Source organism: Spodoptera frugiperda, chromosome 7, assembly GCF_023101765.2.
Source record: "Spodoptera frugiperda isolate SF20-4 chromosome 7, AGI-APGP_CSIRO_Sfru_2.0, whole genome shotgun sequence".
NCBI lineage: Eukaryota > Metazoa > Arthropoda > Insecta > Lepidoptera > Noctuidae > Spodoptera > Spodoptera frugiperda.
The window spans coordinates 8,926,399-8,944,827 of record NC_064218.1 but is presented as its reverse complement, the minus strand read 5'-3'; the positions used below and the strand labels follow the sequence as shown (position 1 = coordinate 8,944,827).

The 18,429-nt window shown below is 35.8% G+C and overlaps 4 protein-coding genes across 5 annotated transcripts; 1 reads left to right on the top strand and 3 right to left on the bottom strand.

Moving 5' to 3' along the window:
- Positions 1–1,831: 1,831 nt before the first annotated feature.
- Positions 1,832–5,046, bottom strand: LOC118266135 (esterase E4-like). Its single transcript, XM_035579513.2, has 3 exons — positions 4,755–5,046; positions 2,967–4,315; positions 1,832–2,217 (listed from the first exon to the last, which is right to left on the bottom strand). Exons 1-3 carry the CDS (start codon positions 4,944–4,946, stop codon positions 1,878–1,880), a joined length of 1,881 nt encoding a protein of 626 aa, XP_035435406.2. The 5' UTR covers positions 4,947–5,046; the 3' UTR covers positions 1,832–1,877.
- Positions 5,047–5,723: 677 nt separating this feature from the next.
- On the bottom strand, positions 5,724–8,479 carry LOC118266136 (esterase E4-like). The gene is made up of 3 exons (XM_035579514.2): positions 8,207–8,479; positions 6,408–7,765; positions 5,724–5,973 (listed from the first exon to the last, which is right to left on the bottom strand). Exons 1-3 carry the CDS (start codon positions 8,399–8,401, stop codon positions 5,775–5,777), a joined length of 1,752 nt encoding a protein of 583 aa, XP_035435407.2. The 5' UTR covers positions 8,402–8,479; the 3' UTR covers positions 5,724–5,774.
- Positions 8,480–8,555: 76 nt separating this feature from the next.
- Positions 8,556–18,085, top strand: LOC118266111 (juvenile hormone esterase). 2 transcript variants are annotated; one of them, XM_050694904.1, is made up of 3 exons: positions 8,556–8,622; positions 15,928–17,213; positions 17,663–18,085. In XM_050694904.1, the coding sequence occupies exons 1-3, from the start codon at positions 8,608–8,610 to the stop codon at positions 17,859–17,861; spliced, it is 1,500 nt and encodes a 499-aa protein (XP_050550861.1). In that variant the 5' UTR covers positions 8,556–8,607; the 3' UTR covers positions 17,862–18,085. The 2 variants fall into 2 exon arrangements, with proteins under 2 accessions (XP_050550861.1, XP_035435380.2); XM_035579487.2 differs by lacking the exon at positions 8,556–8,622 and adding an exon at positions 15,196–15,651 and having other exon boundaries at positions 17,663–18,084.
- Positions 11,858–14,582, bottom strand: LOC118266508 (juvenile hormone esterase-like). Its single transcript, XM_035579984.2, has 3 exons — positions 14,329–14,582; positions 12,595–13,934; positions 11,858–12,111 (listed from the first exon to the last, which is right to left on the bottom strand). The coding sequence occupies exons 1-3, from the start codon at positions 14,527–14,529 to the stop codon at positions 11,895–11,897; spliced, it is 1,758 nt and encodes a 585-aa protein (XP_035435877.2). The 5' UTR covers positions 14,530–14,582; the 3' UTR covers positions 11,858–11,894.
- Positions 18,086–18,429: the final 344 nt, after the last annotated feature.

Genomic DNA, 18,429 nt, shown 5'->3' with positions numbered 1-18,429 from the left:
CCGCGCTGACATTTAATTGTAACATTGGATAGTGTAGTCTAGAATGAAATTTTAATTAAAATGTATTACGCGTTTACAAAAACACATGATACACAAACTATTTATTGATCACTTTACCTATATTTAGGTACTTGACTGTTTAAATATAGATAACTATCAATCTTATTTTTATTTTAGAGGATGTAATAGACAAATATATGATTTTCATAAATGTATAGGTACTTATACAAAAAGCAACATTATAATTATTATTACATAGGTTGGTAATATAATTAAATTAACGACATAAAAACCAAAGTAAGACCAATATTGAACTGTTTGAGTAGGTACAACACCTACTTGCTATTTATACAAAATGTAATAAATGTTTAAATACCTAAAATCTAAATATTTACCTTTGTTTTCGACGAGTATAATATTTAATTTAATTTATTACTTTTGTGCTCGATGCGCCATCTATGTTTTAGTGATACAAACTGCGGCATTGTGTATAGTTCCCAAATTTATGGATAGATGGCGTTAGCTGCCACATATTTTTATCTTGTTTCAGGTTTTATAATTTCGTCCTACATTATAACTTTTAATTTTCACCAGATATGTTATGAATACTATGTTATTAGAGACTGAACTGCTGACAAAATAATTACGATTGTAATATAATAACCTGGGAATAAAAGTCGAGTATTAAGCTTGGGCAGCAGCAGCGCTTGCACCCACTTGACCAACTAGGCTGTCTCGGAATGTGTTCAATACTTAATACCATCATTATTATAAAAGCCAGTCACATTTTAAATGCAAATGAAAAAAGATTTTATCTCACTTAAAGTCTAACTCAGAGTCATAATAATGATTACTTAAACTATTCCTTAGCAACGATTTTATTCTGAAAACAATAGTTAAGTACTGGGTAAAGTAACCATTAAATGACTGAATACGTTCGTTAATCTTTACAAAAACAACAGACAACAGTACTAAACCTAATCCACAGAAACAAAAGTATTAACTCATAGGATAAAACACGAGATCAAACAATGAGATAAGACGAAAAACTTTTACAAAAACATTTCACATGTTTTCTTACAAAATTATTATACTTACCGACTTATTACACGTAGACTATCAAGTTCCATACATTGTACAAACTTTAACGTTACTGGCAACATTCTTCTACAACAACTGGCAACACTGAGTTTAGGAGAACATGCTTCACACAGATACTGACATTAATTATCGAAGATAATATCGTGTAGCTTAGGTAAAACTTTTAATCAAGCCGTGTTATTTGATGTTAGAAAATTTTAATCAACGATTACATAATATTATGTATGTAAATATTAATTAATGTGATGTTATCTTGGCATGTAGGTAGCATGTAGGCTTATGTATTACCTACTTGCTTTTGCCAGCGACTTTGTACATACAAAACGCGTGTGTTTACCTATTTTAACAGTTCCGTAAGCTCCGAGTTCAGGAAATCCTCTCTTAGTGTTCCCCTTTTTGGGGCGAACTCGGAACTTACGGAACTCTGTGGATTTTCCAAAGACTTCTCCTGCCTTGGGCGAGGCTGAGTTTCAGACTCTAACTGGCTAATAACGGAAGAGATTTATACAAATAATGATCATTGATGATTGATATTCTCGTGGGTAATATGTTTTGAAAATTTTCAGTCAACAGTGCAACGGATGTTCTTAAATGTACCAGGTTTTATAATAATAGAAATAGAATATTATTATAAAGAAATCAATTAACAAACCACCTACTCAGGAAACATACCTTTACCTAATTAGATCAAATCAAGTGTTTTATATTTAATATAAATAGGAAGAAATAATAAAAAAGAAACACATTTATTTCCCAGTTTTTCAACTTAATATTTATTACAGTTCCTCGTGATTGTCGACAATGTTTATGGGTACTGCAGGTTCTCCAGGAAATGCAGATTCTACAGATTCTACAGGTTCTTCGGCTTCTTCAGGTTTTGCGGCTTCTTCAGGTTCTTCGACTTCCACAGTCTCTTCTGAGCCTATGACGCCATCTACTGCCATTTGTGAGTACTTTTCCAAGAAGTCTTCCCAGAACTTCTTTCTCTCCCCCAAGGGGTTGGTCTTCATGCGGAATAGCTTCGTGATGTGAAGGTAGTTGGTCTCTGAGTCCTTACCCATGGGTTTCCAAGTGAGTCCCTTCAAGACATCGTCGTCCTTCGATGGTGTAGGGTTCCTGAAATGAAATTATGAGTTTAGTTTTTGTATGAAGATGTTTTCGTTTAAAGTCAAATAAATATGTTTTTGTATTGAGAAGTATAATTGGATTTTTGTACCGTTCTATTCAATAATAAATCTATACTTATATACTTATATACTTATACTTATTACTTATATTACTTATAATATTATAAAGCTGAAGAGTTTGTTTGTTTGAACGCGCTAATCTCCGGAACTACTGGTCCGATTTGAATAATTATTTTTGTGTTGGATAGTCCATTTATCGAGAAAGGCTATAGGCTATAAAACATCGCGCTATGACTAATAGGAGCCGAGCAGAGCGGGTGAAACCGCGTGGAAGTAGCTAGTAAATTATATAAATGAAATGACTTTATAATAATTTTTGGGTCGCTCTATACCAAGCTGTCTCAAATATCAAATACAACATCCCTAAGACACTCGTATATAACTTAATTAATTATTAATAACGTATTAACTCAATTCACAAACTAATAAGAAATTATAAAAAAAATTACGTTATAGATAATAACTTTGATCTATTTTTAGTTCTTATTACCTAATAGCTTGTTACTAATACTGAGTTCTGATTAGACCGTAATTATAAGTAATTATTAAAGTTCTTTTTTAAATCATTTTTGGTATTTCAAACATTAAAGGACAAAAGCTCGAGGACTAATTCTAAGAATTACTAATTTAATGTGAGCGTAATTATACTGAGAAGTTCATTATAATATCTTAACATACCCTGTTCTCGCGAAATTGCTCCACAAACGGACCATTCTCTTGGTAACCTTCAGTTCGTTTTGTTCACTGGGCAGATTCAGCATCTGGTCATAGCTCTTCTTGATACGGGAGCAAACAAACAGGTAACACAACTCATCTCCCACAGTAGCACCGTGGTGGCCCATCGTGGTCCTAGCCAGAGCCATTATATTCTGGCTATTTTCATTCCACTGACCTCGGAAGTCAAACAAGTAGTAATAAACTGGAGAAGAAAGACTTTCAGCTAACTTATGAGCAGTTAAGTCTATCGGATAGTTCTGTAGACAATCAGCCACAAACACGGCATACTCCAAGATATTAGCATAATGCAGCGATTTGTCTTCCAAATAAAAATTAACTATATCCCTTCCAGCTTCTTTGTAAGGCTTGCTGTTCTGTACAAATCGGAAGTTTGTCCTGATTGGCAGTTTAAGAATGTGTTTCTCAGCGTTATCAGTTAAAAGTTTTGGTTCAATTATCAAATTGGAGACCATGTCAAGTCCTTCGCGGGAATTGAAACCAATTATAACGGGCACATCATTAACTATTTTACTCTTCTCAGGCAATTCACTAAGAACTGCATCTTCAATACCATATTCAATGGTAGGTGCGTAAGGGAAGTTACTAATTTGATACTTGTCTATATACGTAACATCTATGGTTTTAACTTCAGCCTGAAGGATTGTTTCAGCGTCTAACTTTTGAAGTTCTTCCAACAATTCTTTGCTGTTTGCTGCAGTAATATTCAACGCTGCTCCAAGATCGAATGCTTTCTTCTTAGGTTCTTTGTAGAAGTACATAGCTTCTAATGCTGTTCCGCTTTGAAGGATGGCACCGGAGAAAAGACCTTTAGCTTTTTCTGTATAAAGTAGGATTTCTGCTAGCGCAGCACCACCTCGACTTCCAACGATCGTAACTTTGGACGGATCACCGCCAAATTTTTCTATGTTATGTTTAATCCATTCAAGACCAAGGATGAAATCTCTCAAGCCATTATTGCCTTTAATGACACCATCTTCAGTAGTTAGGTAACCGAGAATGGCTAGACGATGGCTGATGGTGACTACAACGACTCCTTCTTCTACGAGGAAGTCAGGAGAGTATGTGTCAGTGCCATTGAACCATGTTCTGAATTGATCATTGTAGTCGAATACGATGACTGGAGCGTTCCCTTTCACGTCTGGTGTGAAGACGCTGACGTAGAGACAGTCTTCAGACCCTGATATTCCGAAAGGCTCCTTGTTCCTCATCCTGGAACTGAACTGCATGCATGTTGGTTTGTTCTCAAAGGCTTCCAAGTTACCGCTCCAACCATCGTGAGGTTTTGGGGGCTGAAATGTTAACAAGATTAGAATTAATTTGAATTATAATGTCAAGTACACTAAAATTCTGAAATATTTTAATTATTTAGTTAGAATCAATCTAGTTTTAAACCAATCTATGTTTTTCAACGTTCTTATTGTAAACATTCTAAGTGTCAAAATAGTTTCATTATAAAATATTCCAATTGAATTCACTCATTAATACCTCCGTTTGTATATGCAAAATATTAAATATCTGTGATATTTTTTAAACCATAACAGGTAAGTTCAAATATAATAAACGCCATAAAAGTCATATTATAAATCCACAATAAATTCAAATTGTAAACGTTTTCCTTTTCCATCCAAAATGTTACATTATAAATCTAAAAGCATCATTGAAACACAAAGTGTTTTCACAGGTTCGGTTACCCCAAATACTTTAGCAGAACCCAGTACCCTTGCTTACCTGGAATCTTAATTCCCCAACGGGTGTTTCGGCAAAAGGTATACCTTTAAAAGTATAAAAATCCTGCTTTTTAAGTATCGTTTTCTCAACTTTTCCAATAACAACACCTTGTTTTAAACCAACTTCTATAGTCTCTTCACAAACGCACTGTTTTATGGCAAAAATACAGAGAAATAAAGCTAACGTTCTCATTTTTAATTAAAAAATAATTGATTTATTATTGAGTATAAGGACTAGCACATGTTAGATAATAATATCGACTAGTTTACTCCGGTAGATAAGACGAGGTGTACGTGTACATTGTATTATCTTTTGCCGATAATTTAATTATCCAAAATCCATGTCGGATTTCCCGTTAAACCATCTAATCAGCTATTGGAAAATGGGTGGTTATTTTGAGTTACATACGTGTACTTAACATTTTATTTTGCAGTATTATGTCTCGATAATACTGCAAAATAAAATGTTTTTCTGCAAAATAAATTATCGAGACATAATACTGCAATCAAATAAATAATATGAATTTCAAATTTCTAATTTATTGTCTTATAAGTTTGTATTTTTATATTTTACCTTGCTTAGTAGTAGGATTAACATGTGTAGTGTTAGTCTTCAATTTATTTGATCTAACATTAAGCGACTTTGGATTTAAACCTTTTAAAATACGATGAAAAATGTTGAATATTTATAAATACTTTGCTGGTTTTTTACAAATCAATAAGACAGTAATAAGACAGTCGTTAATTTTTTTAAGAAGCTAATGTTTTTGGATCCCATACAATATAGAGCAAATTATATTGAATTCGAAGTATATTTGCTAATACTTTTATGACTTCATAAAGTAATTAATATATTTGGCGTCGTGGGGATCGAACCCACAACTGTATACTTAAAAACTGCTTTTATTCGATTGACGAGGTGACCATTAAAAATAATCTTAACCTCAAGGTTAGTAGTAAAAACACAACATTAACACTTAAAATAATATATTTCAACAATATTTTATACAGATTCTATAAATTAAAGTTCATCTTTCTCGTCCTTGATGACTCCGTCCACGGCTATCTCCTTGTACTTGGCTAGGAAATCATCCCAGAACTTTATTCTATCAGCATGCAGGTTCTTCTTCATCTGCAGCTCATCGCTGATCACCAGGCAGTCCTTGTCTTCTTTGCTGGCTGGAGTCCACACGAAGTCACTGCCTTGAGGCGTCGGGTTACTGAAATTAAAAAAGTGTAATTGAATATCAAGACGTTTTGAAGGGTAAAAAGGTGTATTTTATTACCAGTTGCCCAGAAGTTGTAGAATTGTTGTTAAGAAATAAAGTCCACGTGGATTTCATAAGTAGGTACTGAGAATTTTTTAATTAATCTGTGAACTAGTTAGATACTGGTGTGGTTACTAAGTCAACATAATTGAATACAATTTAGAGCATACTACTAAAAATAAACACATTTAAATTCCCCGTAAGATAAAATAAAGATTTCTAACACTGTGTTTTCCAAATATTTATCAATTATTACAATTTTATTAGCATGATAAGACAAGATTTACAGTTTATTTTTCTATCTTTAAAAAAAGAAGCGACTCTAAAGATAGTAAATGACTAATTAACAATACAGCTGTCTTGTTTGACTTATGTTTTAAACTTACCCAGATTTCGCGAAGTTGGTCCACAGTTTAACCATGTTTCTAATTACTTTCAGTTCCTCAGCCTCCTCATCTTCCAATATTTTTTTATACAACTTGCTAATTGGTTTGCAAACGAACAGATAACAAAGTTCATCTCCTGTAGTAGCACCCCATGTTCCTTCCATAGTGACTGCCTCTTCCATAACATTGTTCTTCCTCATATTCAGTTCTCCGCTATAATCGAACGTGTAGTAATACACAGGCGAGCTAGATTCATTCACATATTTCCTCAGAGCGTAGTCAATAGGATAGAAAACCATAACATCTGAAACATACGTCAGATATTCGCCTGGCTTACTTACTTTCACATAAGCTTCATCAAAGTAGAATTCTTTAATCTCTTCAACAGCTTTACGGTAGCTGTTTGTGTTTAATTCGAAATGATAATCGACTTTGATGGGGAACGCCATTAAGAAATCTCTATCGGCGAATGTCAAGTACTGAGGCTTGCGTAAGAAACGTTCGTTGATTTCAATACTTTCTCTGGAATTGTAACCAATCATCACTGGGATGTCTATGTCGATGGGACCGTTTTCAGGTCGACTAGTGATGATGGCTTCAGGGTGGTCTGGTTCAACAACAGGTCCAAAAGGCACAGATCCTGATTGTATTCTCCTTCCTTCGTCAGCGTCAACTGACAAGGATTCGGCATTAGCGATGTCCATTGAAGATAAAGACGATAATTCTTCCAGCAAATTGGTGCTGGTTACAGCTGTTCTTTCGAGTTGTTTAGCTAACGCCGTTGCTTTATCCACAGGGTTTGGTGGCATGTAAACGGGATTCCATGCTGTTCCACTTTGAAGGATGACTTTACTAAACAATCCCTTTGCCTTGGGTGATAGGAGTAAAAGTTCAGCCATAGCTGCACCTCCATCGACTCCCATTAAAGTAATACTGTAAGGGTCTCCACCAAAGTTGTGGATATTTTGTTGCAGCCATTTTAAAGCCAATATTACGTCTCTGATGCCGTTGTTTCCTGGTAACTTTTCATCATTGAAGGCTAAGAAGCCGAAGGATCCAAGTCTGTGTTGTATGGAGACAACAATGACATCTTCTTTGACGAAGAAGTCTGGACCGTATTCTCTGGATGCATTGTGCGATACCTTGAAGTGTTCATTGTACAAGAACACAACGACTGGCATGCTCAACTCGTTGTTGCTTGGCAGTTTCGGAGTGTAGATACTCAGAGTTAAGCAGTCATCTTGGCCACAGAAACCATGTTTCTTCAATGGTCTCATCGGTAAATTCATTTGGGAGCATGTTTTTCTTTCTTTTTTGGCTTCTAGAACATCGGTCCATCCTTCGTGTGGTTCTGGAGCCTGAAATAAGTGGAAAATATTTAATGAAATGACATAAAAGTATAAAAAATATTATATAAGATTATATTCGATATTTTAAGTCCGTAACTGTATTTATTATTTGCTCGAAAGCATGAGAATGAGCGAAGTTTCGATGTCAATATCGGAAAACAAAATAGTGAGAGAATAGCCGGCGGAGTACCGTCTGTGAATACTATTATAACTTTCCAGATATGGCCCCAACCAGCGCAAACTTTTAATATAGACGGCCATAGTCAGCAGATGCAGATTTTCTTGATAATATTGTAATTTGATTCAGCTAATGTTGTAACTTTTCATATGCTATATTTTAATTAATGAATTTAAAGATCAAATGTATGTCTGTTTCACAGTTGATTTAGTAGTTGTAGGACATTGATTTATCTACTTAATTAATGTAAGTAAAAGTAAAAAGGGACTTACCAAAAATCTATGCTTTCCAAGCGGCGGTTTGGCATAAGGAATGCCCATAAACGAATAATATTTCTCATCTTTTAATACAGATTTGACTTCAACACCGGCAACTTTACCTAAAGTCGTATCTACTACGATATCAGCTTGGATTGTATTAATAAAAAATAATACTAATATCACTAAATACGGTCTGATGCCTTCCATTTTGCTTTGGTTATGTTTTGCTAACAATTTGTTTGTTCACAATCACACTCACACATGGTACAACTGACGTGTCCTATAGATAAATTATTGTTAATCTTGGGTTTAACTGAAATATTATCTAATGCACGATAAGTAGGTCTTAAGTACTTTGCTCGTTATCAGAATTCAGTTGCTACTGGAAATATTGTGTGTTATTTTTTTATTTTATGGTCGAGGAAAAGGTATTGTTGCATTTAGTTAAAAATAATATTACTAATTTACTGATATTGGAGTATTTTAACTTTACTTGCAGTTTTATTTTGTTAGGCCCATATAATAGGCGGCAATCGAATTATCAAGTATTGAACTCAAATGTCAGGGTGGCCCGGAGGTTTAAGATACTCGCTTCTCATGCATGATGCTAGTTTCCATTAGGCCCAATTACCCTTCCCAATCTATCAATCCTCGTTACTCCAACAACCCTTAAATTCCTAACCCCCAAAAGGCCGGCAACGCACTTGTAACGCCTCTGGTGTTTCAAGTGTCGATGCGGCGGCGACTGCTTACCCTCAGATGATCCGTCTGCTCGTTTGCCGGCTTATACCATAAAAAAGTTGAGGTCTCTGCAGTCGAGGAATAAACTAATCCATTTCTCTTTACCTAGTCATTTAGCCCCAATACTTACCGTTTAAGTTGTTTGTGTTGCGTCGTAAAATGTTTCGTTACCACGCAACATAATATAATTTCTCCCCCATGTACCTACTAACTTGTTTATTATAATTTGATTTATTAAACATATTATTTGGATCTGATTAATTGTTCTACTACAGGACGCAGACATTTTATCATAATAGGTAAACTATATTATGAAGCATGTTGGACGTGCAGGTATTCGCTTCCGAAAGATTAAATTGATTTATAGATTACTTACACATTACACCCAGACCCGTAGCAATAATTTGTGGATCACAGAAAGAATAGCTCCGTGCGAGAATCACCCGCTACCCGTTGCAAAGCAGCCAGTTGCTCAGCCACCGCGTCAACTGTGCAACAGTGCAATTGTGTAAACACACACTGCACACTGACTCCGACTGGGAATCGAAACTAACACCCTACCTAAGTAAACAAATTTGCGACAAACGAGCCATATTAAACGTGTCTTGCAGCTCTTTTCGTGACATCTTTAATCACACATTCGTTCGTCAAACACAGATTACATAAAGGTATGGAACATCGAAATTTTACGTAAAATATCTTTTCCTTTTATCTTTATCTTTTTATAACGATCTTATTAGTATTCTATATTTCTGAGATGATCTTCGTTGGTTCAATTTCCGCCCGAATGAGTCGCTGTGAAGCTCAAAGGACTGGGTACACCATGACGATGCTTTGAAATCAGAATAAATTATTTGGGGGAAGTATTTTTTAATTTTATGGTATTTGATATTGAGTAATGTTTTCAATGTGCAGGAATTGAAATTTTATACTCGTATATAGTAATTTGTAGGTACAGCTTCACTTGTGGTGTACCGGAACGCAGATCTACGCGATACACAATGTGTCTTATATACTGGCAAACAAGAGGTTAATATAACACTTTTATTTAACCCTCGCAGAGAGAACGCGTAGTAGGTGTATCTTTTTAATGTACTTTTCAGGCGTTGCACTATTTTCCAGTTGTGTTAATTACATAACTGTCGAATTCGACGATCGAGATCGAGTCGATTCTCACATGTAACAATGCATAATATTTTCTCACGCGCTCCGCCTCTTCCTTAGCTAGCATGAATATTTCGCAGTAGGAGGAGTCGGCGTCCCATTCCTCCTCGCTCCGCACCATGGCCTGAAACAGAGCTGAACACGGCACCCGGTGCTCAGCCCATGCAGGGCATACCGCTACTGTATGCTACATTGGGTCTTGCTATGTAACGGCGCTAAATAAATGTCTTATTCCTTCTTCTGTCTGACTTTCCACATTTCCCAAAAATAAACCAAGCTATCTTAAACAAAATGTTTTCTTATAGATTCAGTTGCCTTTAGTTTCACTAGGTAACACTAAAGTATATTGCATTTACTTATTTACTGGCCAGCGTCTAGCCGAGGATTGGGTCACGTAGCGCAGTTTACTTGAACCAATCGTTTAGTACGAGTGCATCGTTAAAACTGCTTCTCCTTAGGAATATATAAGTTTAACTGTTAATACTTGAGTTGTTACCATGTTGTGACTGTGGTTAACTAGAGTTTCTACATGTTGGTATTAAGTAATCTCCATACTAGCCCTATGTGTCAGAAGTAGCAGCCTCTCTCCTCGCCTAAGGCAAGAAGTCATTTGATGATTTTCCCCCCTCAAAAAAAGCCCTACGTGTCCTTTCCGTATTCATTCAAGTTACAAGTTATCTCATGATTATTTTGTTGGGTAGGATCGATTTCAATATTACTGATTTTAAATGCTTATAATTATAGTAATAAAGATTGATATGCATGCCACTTTTCTATTATTTTTTTAAGAGGGAAAAATCATCTTATTACTTTATCCACCTTGGGTGAGGCGAGAGAAAGTGTCAGACTTTTATTAACTAAAAACCACCCCGTTCCTACTCCTGCTTTGAGCTGGAATTCCGGCTCATCCGATATCCCGTTACGTACCCGTCCGCAGCTCCCGATATCCTTGCAACTTAGGATGTTCTTACAAAATCTCCTCGCAACGTATCATAACAATCATTTTTTGCGCTTAAATCAAGAATCAAATGCTTCTCAATATGAATTTAAAAATGCACACTCGACAAAACACACAATCAAGAGGACAAAAGACGAGAAAAATTGTTAAAAAATAGAAAAAAAGCAAGCTTTCACATTAAATTCCAATTTGGCGAGAATTTGTAGATGAAAGGGATTGTCTAAAAGAGATTATCGATATGCTTCTGAATGCATTGGTATCGTGGCCAGAAGTTTGTGGTTTCCAGCTTACCGAGTTTCCAATAAACCTAATGAAGTGGAAAGAATCGAGATCGACCGGCCAATATTGAATTAAAACAGTGAACGTTAAGTTTATACTCGATTGCCACAAAGATAGACGTGAGGTTTTTAGGTCAGATTTAATTTAAGTAAAAGGTTTATTATGTTTTCTGTACATGTAAAGGAACTTTCCTTTGCTGTGTTAAGTAGTTGTTACTTGAGTGGATGGGACTATGATTTGTTAAGCTATATTTTGTATTAATAATTAGTTTCGTTTTTTTTTTTGGTTTTACGTCACGCTTTACGAACATCTGTAGAATAATTATTATAATATTAGGAGTTTAACAATTAATGTAATGTTACGAGCATGCATGACAAGACTAATGACTTTTGTAGCGTAAGAGGTATGCAAAATCCACATGGGAGACAGGCGTGAGTTTATGTATGTCTGTTAATGTTAAGAATACTCGAGTAAGTACATGATTTATAAATCTAGGGATTTGTATTCAGTTGAATTAGTCATTACAATAATAATTTAATAACTAAAACATTCTGTTCATCATAATTCGTCCTTTTTGTTAATTGATTCACTAATAACCCCGTCGACGGCCATTGCTCCCCATTTGTCAATGAATTGGTCCCAGAATTCGTATCGTTTCTTATTCAGATCTTGTTTGATTTGCATTTGTTTGTCTATGTGTAGGTATTCCTTCTTCTCTGACGTATATGAGGGCCATTTGAGTCCTAGGTCTTCTTCGTTATCTGGTGTTGGGTTCCTAGAATGGAATTGTAGAAAATGAGTCACCATTGGTGTCATGATTAGAAGGATAAAAGATTATAGTTTTACTTTTTTGACGAACAATTAAATATTTGTTTTACGACATACTGCTACAAAAACAAGCTTGCGTTATAGGTACGACATAGAAATTTTATATTGTTAGTAAGTGGCATCATCGACTGCACGGCTGCCGTGCAAAGAGTAGCGGTTCGATTCCCGCACGGAGCAACTCTTTATGTGATCCACAAATTGTTGTTTATAGGTTATGTCATGTGCATGTGAAATTGTATGTTTGTAAACGCACCCACGACGACACATGGCGAGGCAACGTTTTTTTAAATCAATATACTATGCCCCACCTAGTAACAGAACCCAAAACAAGTAACATTCTTATTTTGTCATAATTTTGAGGGAATTACAACTTTGTTTATATTACAAACTGTAACAAAATTTAGTCCAAAACTTTGTTATTAAAACTTACCCGTATTTAACAAAATTCGTCCACATTTTTATCATTTTCTTTTGAACAAGTTTTTCCTCGGGCACATTTTTCTCAAGCTTTAAATATTCATCTGCTAGAGCGGGGCATTTGAAGAGATAACACATTTCATCCCCAGTAGCCGTACCCCACGTTCCTTCCTCCGTATTGGAATACTTCATCAAATTCTTTTTATTCTCGTTCAAGTTACTGATGTAATCAAAATAATAGTAGTATACTGGTTTCTCTGATCTCTCAGAGTATAATCTAGCAGTATAATCCACTACATAATTGACTGAAGCATCCCCCATATAGGTGAGCAGATCTGGAACACTCTTCAGATTAATTTTACCGTTCTTGAAGTAAAAATCTCTTATGTCTTTAGTTGCATCGTCATACACGTCCTTTATCGGATCAAATCGGAATCTCAAGCGTCGTGGTAAGAGAAGAGGGAAGTCTTTCCTAAGAAACGTTATGTATCTTGGTTCTATTAGATATTGCATCATAGGCTCTAGTGCTTCTCTGGAATTAGAACCAATCATGATTGGAATATCAATCTTTTCCATGGAATCTTCTGGATATTCTGTAATGAGACCATCTGGTTGTTTCTCAACAATAGGGCTGAAAGCAACTACACTTTTCTGTGTCTGTTTAAAGTAATCATCAGGGCTAGCATGCACATCTTTTGTCAGTAAATCTGGAGCTGGTACATTTTGAAGCTCTTTGAGTAGTTGGACATCGTTAGTTGAAGTTTTTTCTACCAGTTCTCCAAGCTTGAACGCTCTGTCTCTGACGTCTTCTTGCAAATATGTCGAAGCCCACGATGAACCGCTATGAAGTATCGCTGCTTGGAAAAGGTCTTTAGCTTTTGTGTGTATTAGTAAATCTATAGCAGCTGCACCACCTTCCAGCCCCATGAGTGTAACTCTGTCTGGATCTCCACCAAACTGCTTTATATTATCTCTCACCCATTCTAAGCCTTCAACAATGTCTTTTAGACCAGCATTACCGGGCACCATATCATTTTCAAGCGACAAAAATCCAAATGCTGATAGCCTATGACTCAAAGTGACAACAATAACATCTTCTTCAATGAAAAAATCTGGAGCATAGTCCTTGGATTTATTGTAGGAATTTTGGAAATGCTCGTTGTATATGAACACGATGACTGGTCTGGATTCTTCATCGATAGCTGGTGTGAATACATCGAGGTATAAGCAATCTTCGACTCCGTACCAGCCTAATTCCTGTCCTTTTTTGACGTCATTGTTGAATTGTATGCAGGCAGGCTTCTCTCGTGTAGCTTTCAACGTCTCGTCCCAAGGGTCGGCGGGTTGTGGTGCCTGGAAAATTTATGATATGCCACTTTAGCATTTCTTTGACAGAATATTTTTCTTCGTACGTTTATGTGAGTGGTTTATTGTGAAACGAGACGCTTATTATGAGACCCGTTTTTAATGGACTTGAGTTTGATTTGGAAAGAGACTAGTGTGGTTTTTAGAACGTTTTTCATTTGTCTTGTTTTTTAGCTAAGGAATATATAGTATGTACAGTTTACTTACTTAAATGAAAAATATTCCACCTTTATTCAGGAAATAACTTGTTATTCAGGTGACCTACTTTCAAATTTAGTCTGATTCAATTCAATAGTTTTAGCGGCAGCGAGTTACAAACTTCCAAATATCATCCATCAACTCCCACAAACTTTTGGAAATAATTGTATTAAAACTAACTCACCATGAATCGCAATTCACCGACAGGTGGCGCTGCAAATGGTATTCCCATAAATCCAAAATAGTCCACATTTTTAATGAGTGTTCTCAAAATCTTTCCAGAAATAGGTCCAAGTGTTGTTTCTACAATAGGATTTTCATCACACTGAATTAAATTAAATAGTAATAAAAAAGAAATTATGTTAAGGAATGTTTTTAAATACATATTGTTGAGTCAACCATTACTACTATTAATGAAGTGATCGATTGCAAAGTTACACCTGTGATATCGGGTTATCGGACCACGTATTTATCTTTATGATGGTATTAAACATCGCCTATGATGTGGATGTGGTAACTGTTGAATAACAGCTAATATAACAATTTTGTGATGAGGATATAATAAAATAAATGTATCATTAATTTACATTAACAACTACACTGGAGGTTGAGATACGTGTCCTATAAATATTTGGCGATAAAACAAATATTTGTTCAGAGCCGATTATTATCGGAACAGTAACTAACAATATCGACCTACTAAGAAGTGAAGACCAAATATAATACTAAATGTCCGACCTGTTGGTTTTTTTATATCTTCACGCCCTTTATCTCCGAATGGTAGGCAGAGGTGCACATTATGGCACGTAATGCCACTGTACAAATGTACATCTACATTTCACAATTTATGTTGTAAGTCCCATGTAATAGGGGATGAGCCTATTGCCATATACCGGGCACATTTCCAGACTCCGTACTACTACTGAGAAATTTTCGAAAAACCGAAAAAAGCCCAGCAATACTTCGCCCGAACCGGGAATCGAACCCGAGACCCCTTGCCCGGCAGTTGCAACCACTCGGCCAACAAGGCAGTCATGGTTATTTAGTTATTTTAATGTGGTCTATATACTCGTATGTATTTAGTAATATAACCTTCAAACAATTAATCCATAAAATGTACTGAATGAAACTTAGCCGGCTAATGTTTTACATTTTCTAATATTATGAAAACATTTCTACGGATTTTAGTAATGTTTATAATGACGTGTCTTTTGAACTCAGGAGCATTTTGTTCAGTACTATCAGTATCATTTAGTACTACGTAGTCATTGAAAGCAAATTTTGTATTTTTTCTACCGATATTATTATGAGTTTCTATGAAATTGTCTTCTGTTTGTCTATCTGTATAGTTATTAGTGCTTCTAACAGTGATAGTGTGTTTGTTATTGAAACTAATGGAACGAAAATTATTGGGAGAAAGTTGGTTACAGTTTTCGAAAACAAACCTTTTGCAGCATTTTGGAAAATTCCTTATGCTGCTCCTCCGCTTGGAAAGTTAAGGTTCAAGGTATTTTTTTTAAATAACCCCCCTATTACATGGGACTTATTACACAAATAGTAAAAAGTATACAGCGGCTTTACATGGCGTATTGTGCACCTCTGCCTGCCTACCCTACCGATTTACCTACACTTTGGGAATAAAAAGGCGTGACGTTGAGTGTGTGTGTATTGAATTTGAATGCATTTTTGGTTTTAAAAGTCACAAGGATAACAACTTTTAAACAGATGATTACAATTAATAGCCTTATTTTGTCTTTAACAAAATAATTGTTCTTGATTTCAGCCACCAAATCCAGTCCGTTGGTTCAACAAACCAGTGTACAACTACAGCGTGCCATACAATGAGAGTTGTGCCCTGGGTTTCACAGAAGATTGTCTCTACCTGTCCATTTACACACCAATTAACAAACATACAACCCTCGTTCCAGTCATTGTATGGATCCATGAATACGCCTATACACATGGTCCTGATTTTCTAATAGATGAAAATGTCAATGTGGTCACAGTCTCGTTTCGCACGACAATTTTTGGATTCCTCAATACTGGAGACAGTTTTGCTAGTGGCAACATGGGAGCTAAAGATGTTCTTACTGCTCTGAGGTGGATTAGAGACAATATAGGGTACTTCAATGGAGATATAAATAAGGTCACTGTATTTGGATCAGGGTCTACCGCACCCATAGTAGCTTCTCTCCTATTGTCTGCAGCTGGAGAGGATTTATTTAGTAGACTGATCATCCAAGACGGCAGTGCTTTATCTCCAGCCGACTACAGAAGTTACAACTTCGAGATTATGAATAAATTATACTGGAATCTAAACGGACCATTCGAAAAATTCAATAGAACCAAGTTGTACGAATTACTCTCAAAGAGCTCAGTGAAGCAATTGTTTGCGGCCAGTTACGATCTGTTCGATAGTACCGAAGTTCGAGATAATCAGAGGCTTATCAATTCATTTTCCCCAACTGTCGAAGTATCAGGAAAAGGTGCTTTCATGAACAAATTCCCCTTCGAAGTATACAAGCGAAAGATTACCAATAATGCGGTGGAAGTTATGATAGGATACACGAACTTAGATTCCCTCCACAAACTCGATGGTTTCGTGAGAAACAGGAAACTCTTGAAGTATTTAAATTATAACTTTCAGTATTTATTACCTTTCGAAGGGAGGAAAGACGAATACGGATCGAAGCTGTATAGGAAGATACGAAAGAAAATAATGGATTTCTATTTTGTTAATGGGACTGTCGGGGAGAGGAGTTTGAGGAGGTACGCGAAGTATGTGTCGGACCAAGTGATTTATCCGATACTCCGGCAGGCGAGCCTGCAGAGCCAAGTGTCGTGTAGTAATGTTTACCTGTACCGCTTCACCCACCGCGGGCCCTTCAGCATCGTGTGGAACACGTACCTTCGCAATTTGAACCTGAACGGAGCCACTTCGGGCGACGAAATCTGTTACCAATTTAAATGTAAATCTTTGAAGGCTGCCTACAATACAGTGGAGGTTCCAAATGAAAGGCTCTTAATTAAGAAGATTGCGAGATTATTGGCGAATTTCGCTAAACACGGGTAAGGTTAATGCTGATTAAATATTTGCTCTTTTACTTTTGATAATGAATTTTAATTCAAGTGGTTAAGGTTTAAATTTAATGCGGAATTATTTTCTAATTGTTTTGTCAGTTAGTGGTGAGCCAGCTTTGATGGTATTAGAAGATTTTTAAGTGAATTCTTACCGCAGCGTTTAGGTGGAACTTTTACTTTGGTATTTTGAAATTAAAATTTGTTGGAAGAAGTTTATGAATATATTTATTTACTTTAGTTAACTCTTTGAGAATTAGCAGCATTATGTGGTTGTGAGACTATATTGATGTTGATGGCTTTAAGACAAACTGTGAACTTAGTTGTTTTTCACAGCTGTACTTACAACTTACGACTCAGTATTAAACCTATTAAAAAAAGATTTAATCACATAAAAAAAGAATAAACTCCGTAAAAACACCATCCGTTTTCATTTACAGAAACCCAACTCCACATCCTTCAGATCCCGTCCTCGAAGACTTGCAATGGTTGCCATTGGAGCCAAGTAAAAGTATGAGGGTCCTCAACATTGGTTCCACGCTGAAGATGGTCAAACTGCCTGAGCAGGAAAGAATGTTGTTCTGGGATCGATTAAGAAACGATTTTTTTCCTTCTAAAGAAATAAATGATGAACTGTAAACACAAAAATACTAAAGTAATTATTATGTTTTTCGGCATATTCACGTAATTATTTGATGAGGAACTCGACTAATTTCATGCCATGCTAGAGGCTTATATTCATGAGCAGCATCCTGCAACATACGACGCGACCTGACAACGTGTATTCCAGACCACAATATATCCCTGTTCCAATTTTCATCCTGATCCTTTCAGCCGTTTTAACGTGATTGAGTTACAAACATATCTACATTTTGTATAAACACAAAACTTTCGCTTATATAATATTATTAAGTTCATCAAGTATGAAGTTAGTTTGTCAATCTACTAATGTGGTATTTTAACTAGCCAAGAACAGAACTTAAACAGTTTTATGGACACATCGAGTTTTACAGTAGGTAAGAACTTAATTAAACCGGAGTGCTCACAAATGATTTTGTCCGAGTACTGTCCTGTGCAACAGTGTTTCATTTAAATTTACTTTAAAAATGACAACGAGAGTTTTTTATTTCTTTAGTTTATTAATAATAAGCTGTTGGAAATACCAGAAACAGGGACAAGGGAGCAGTCTCTGTCCCATCTGCTTAGC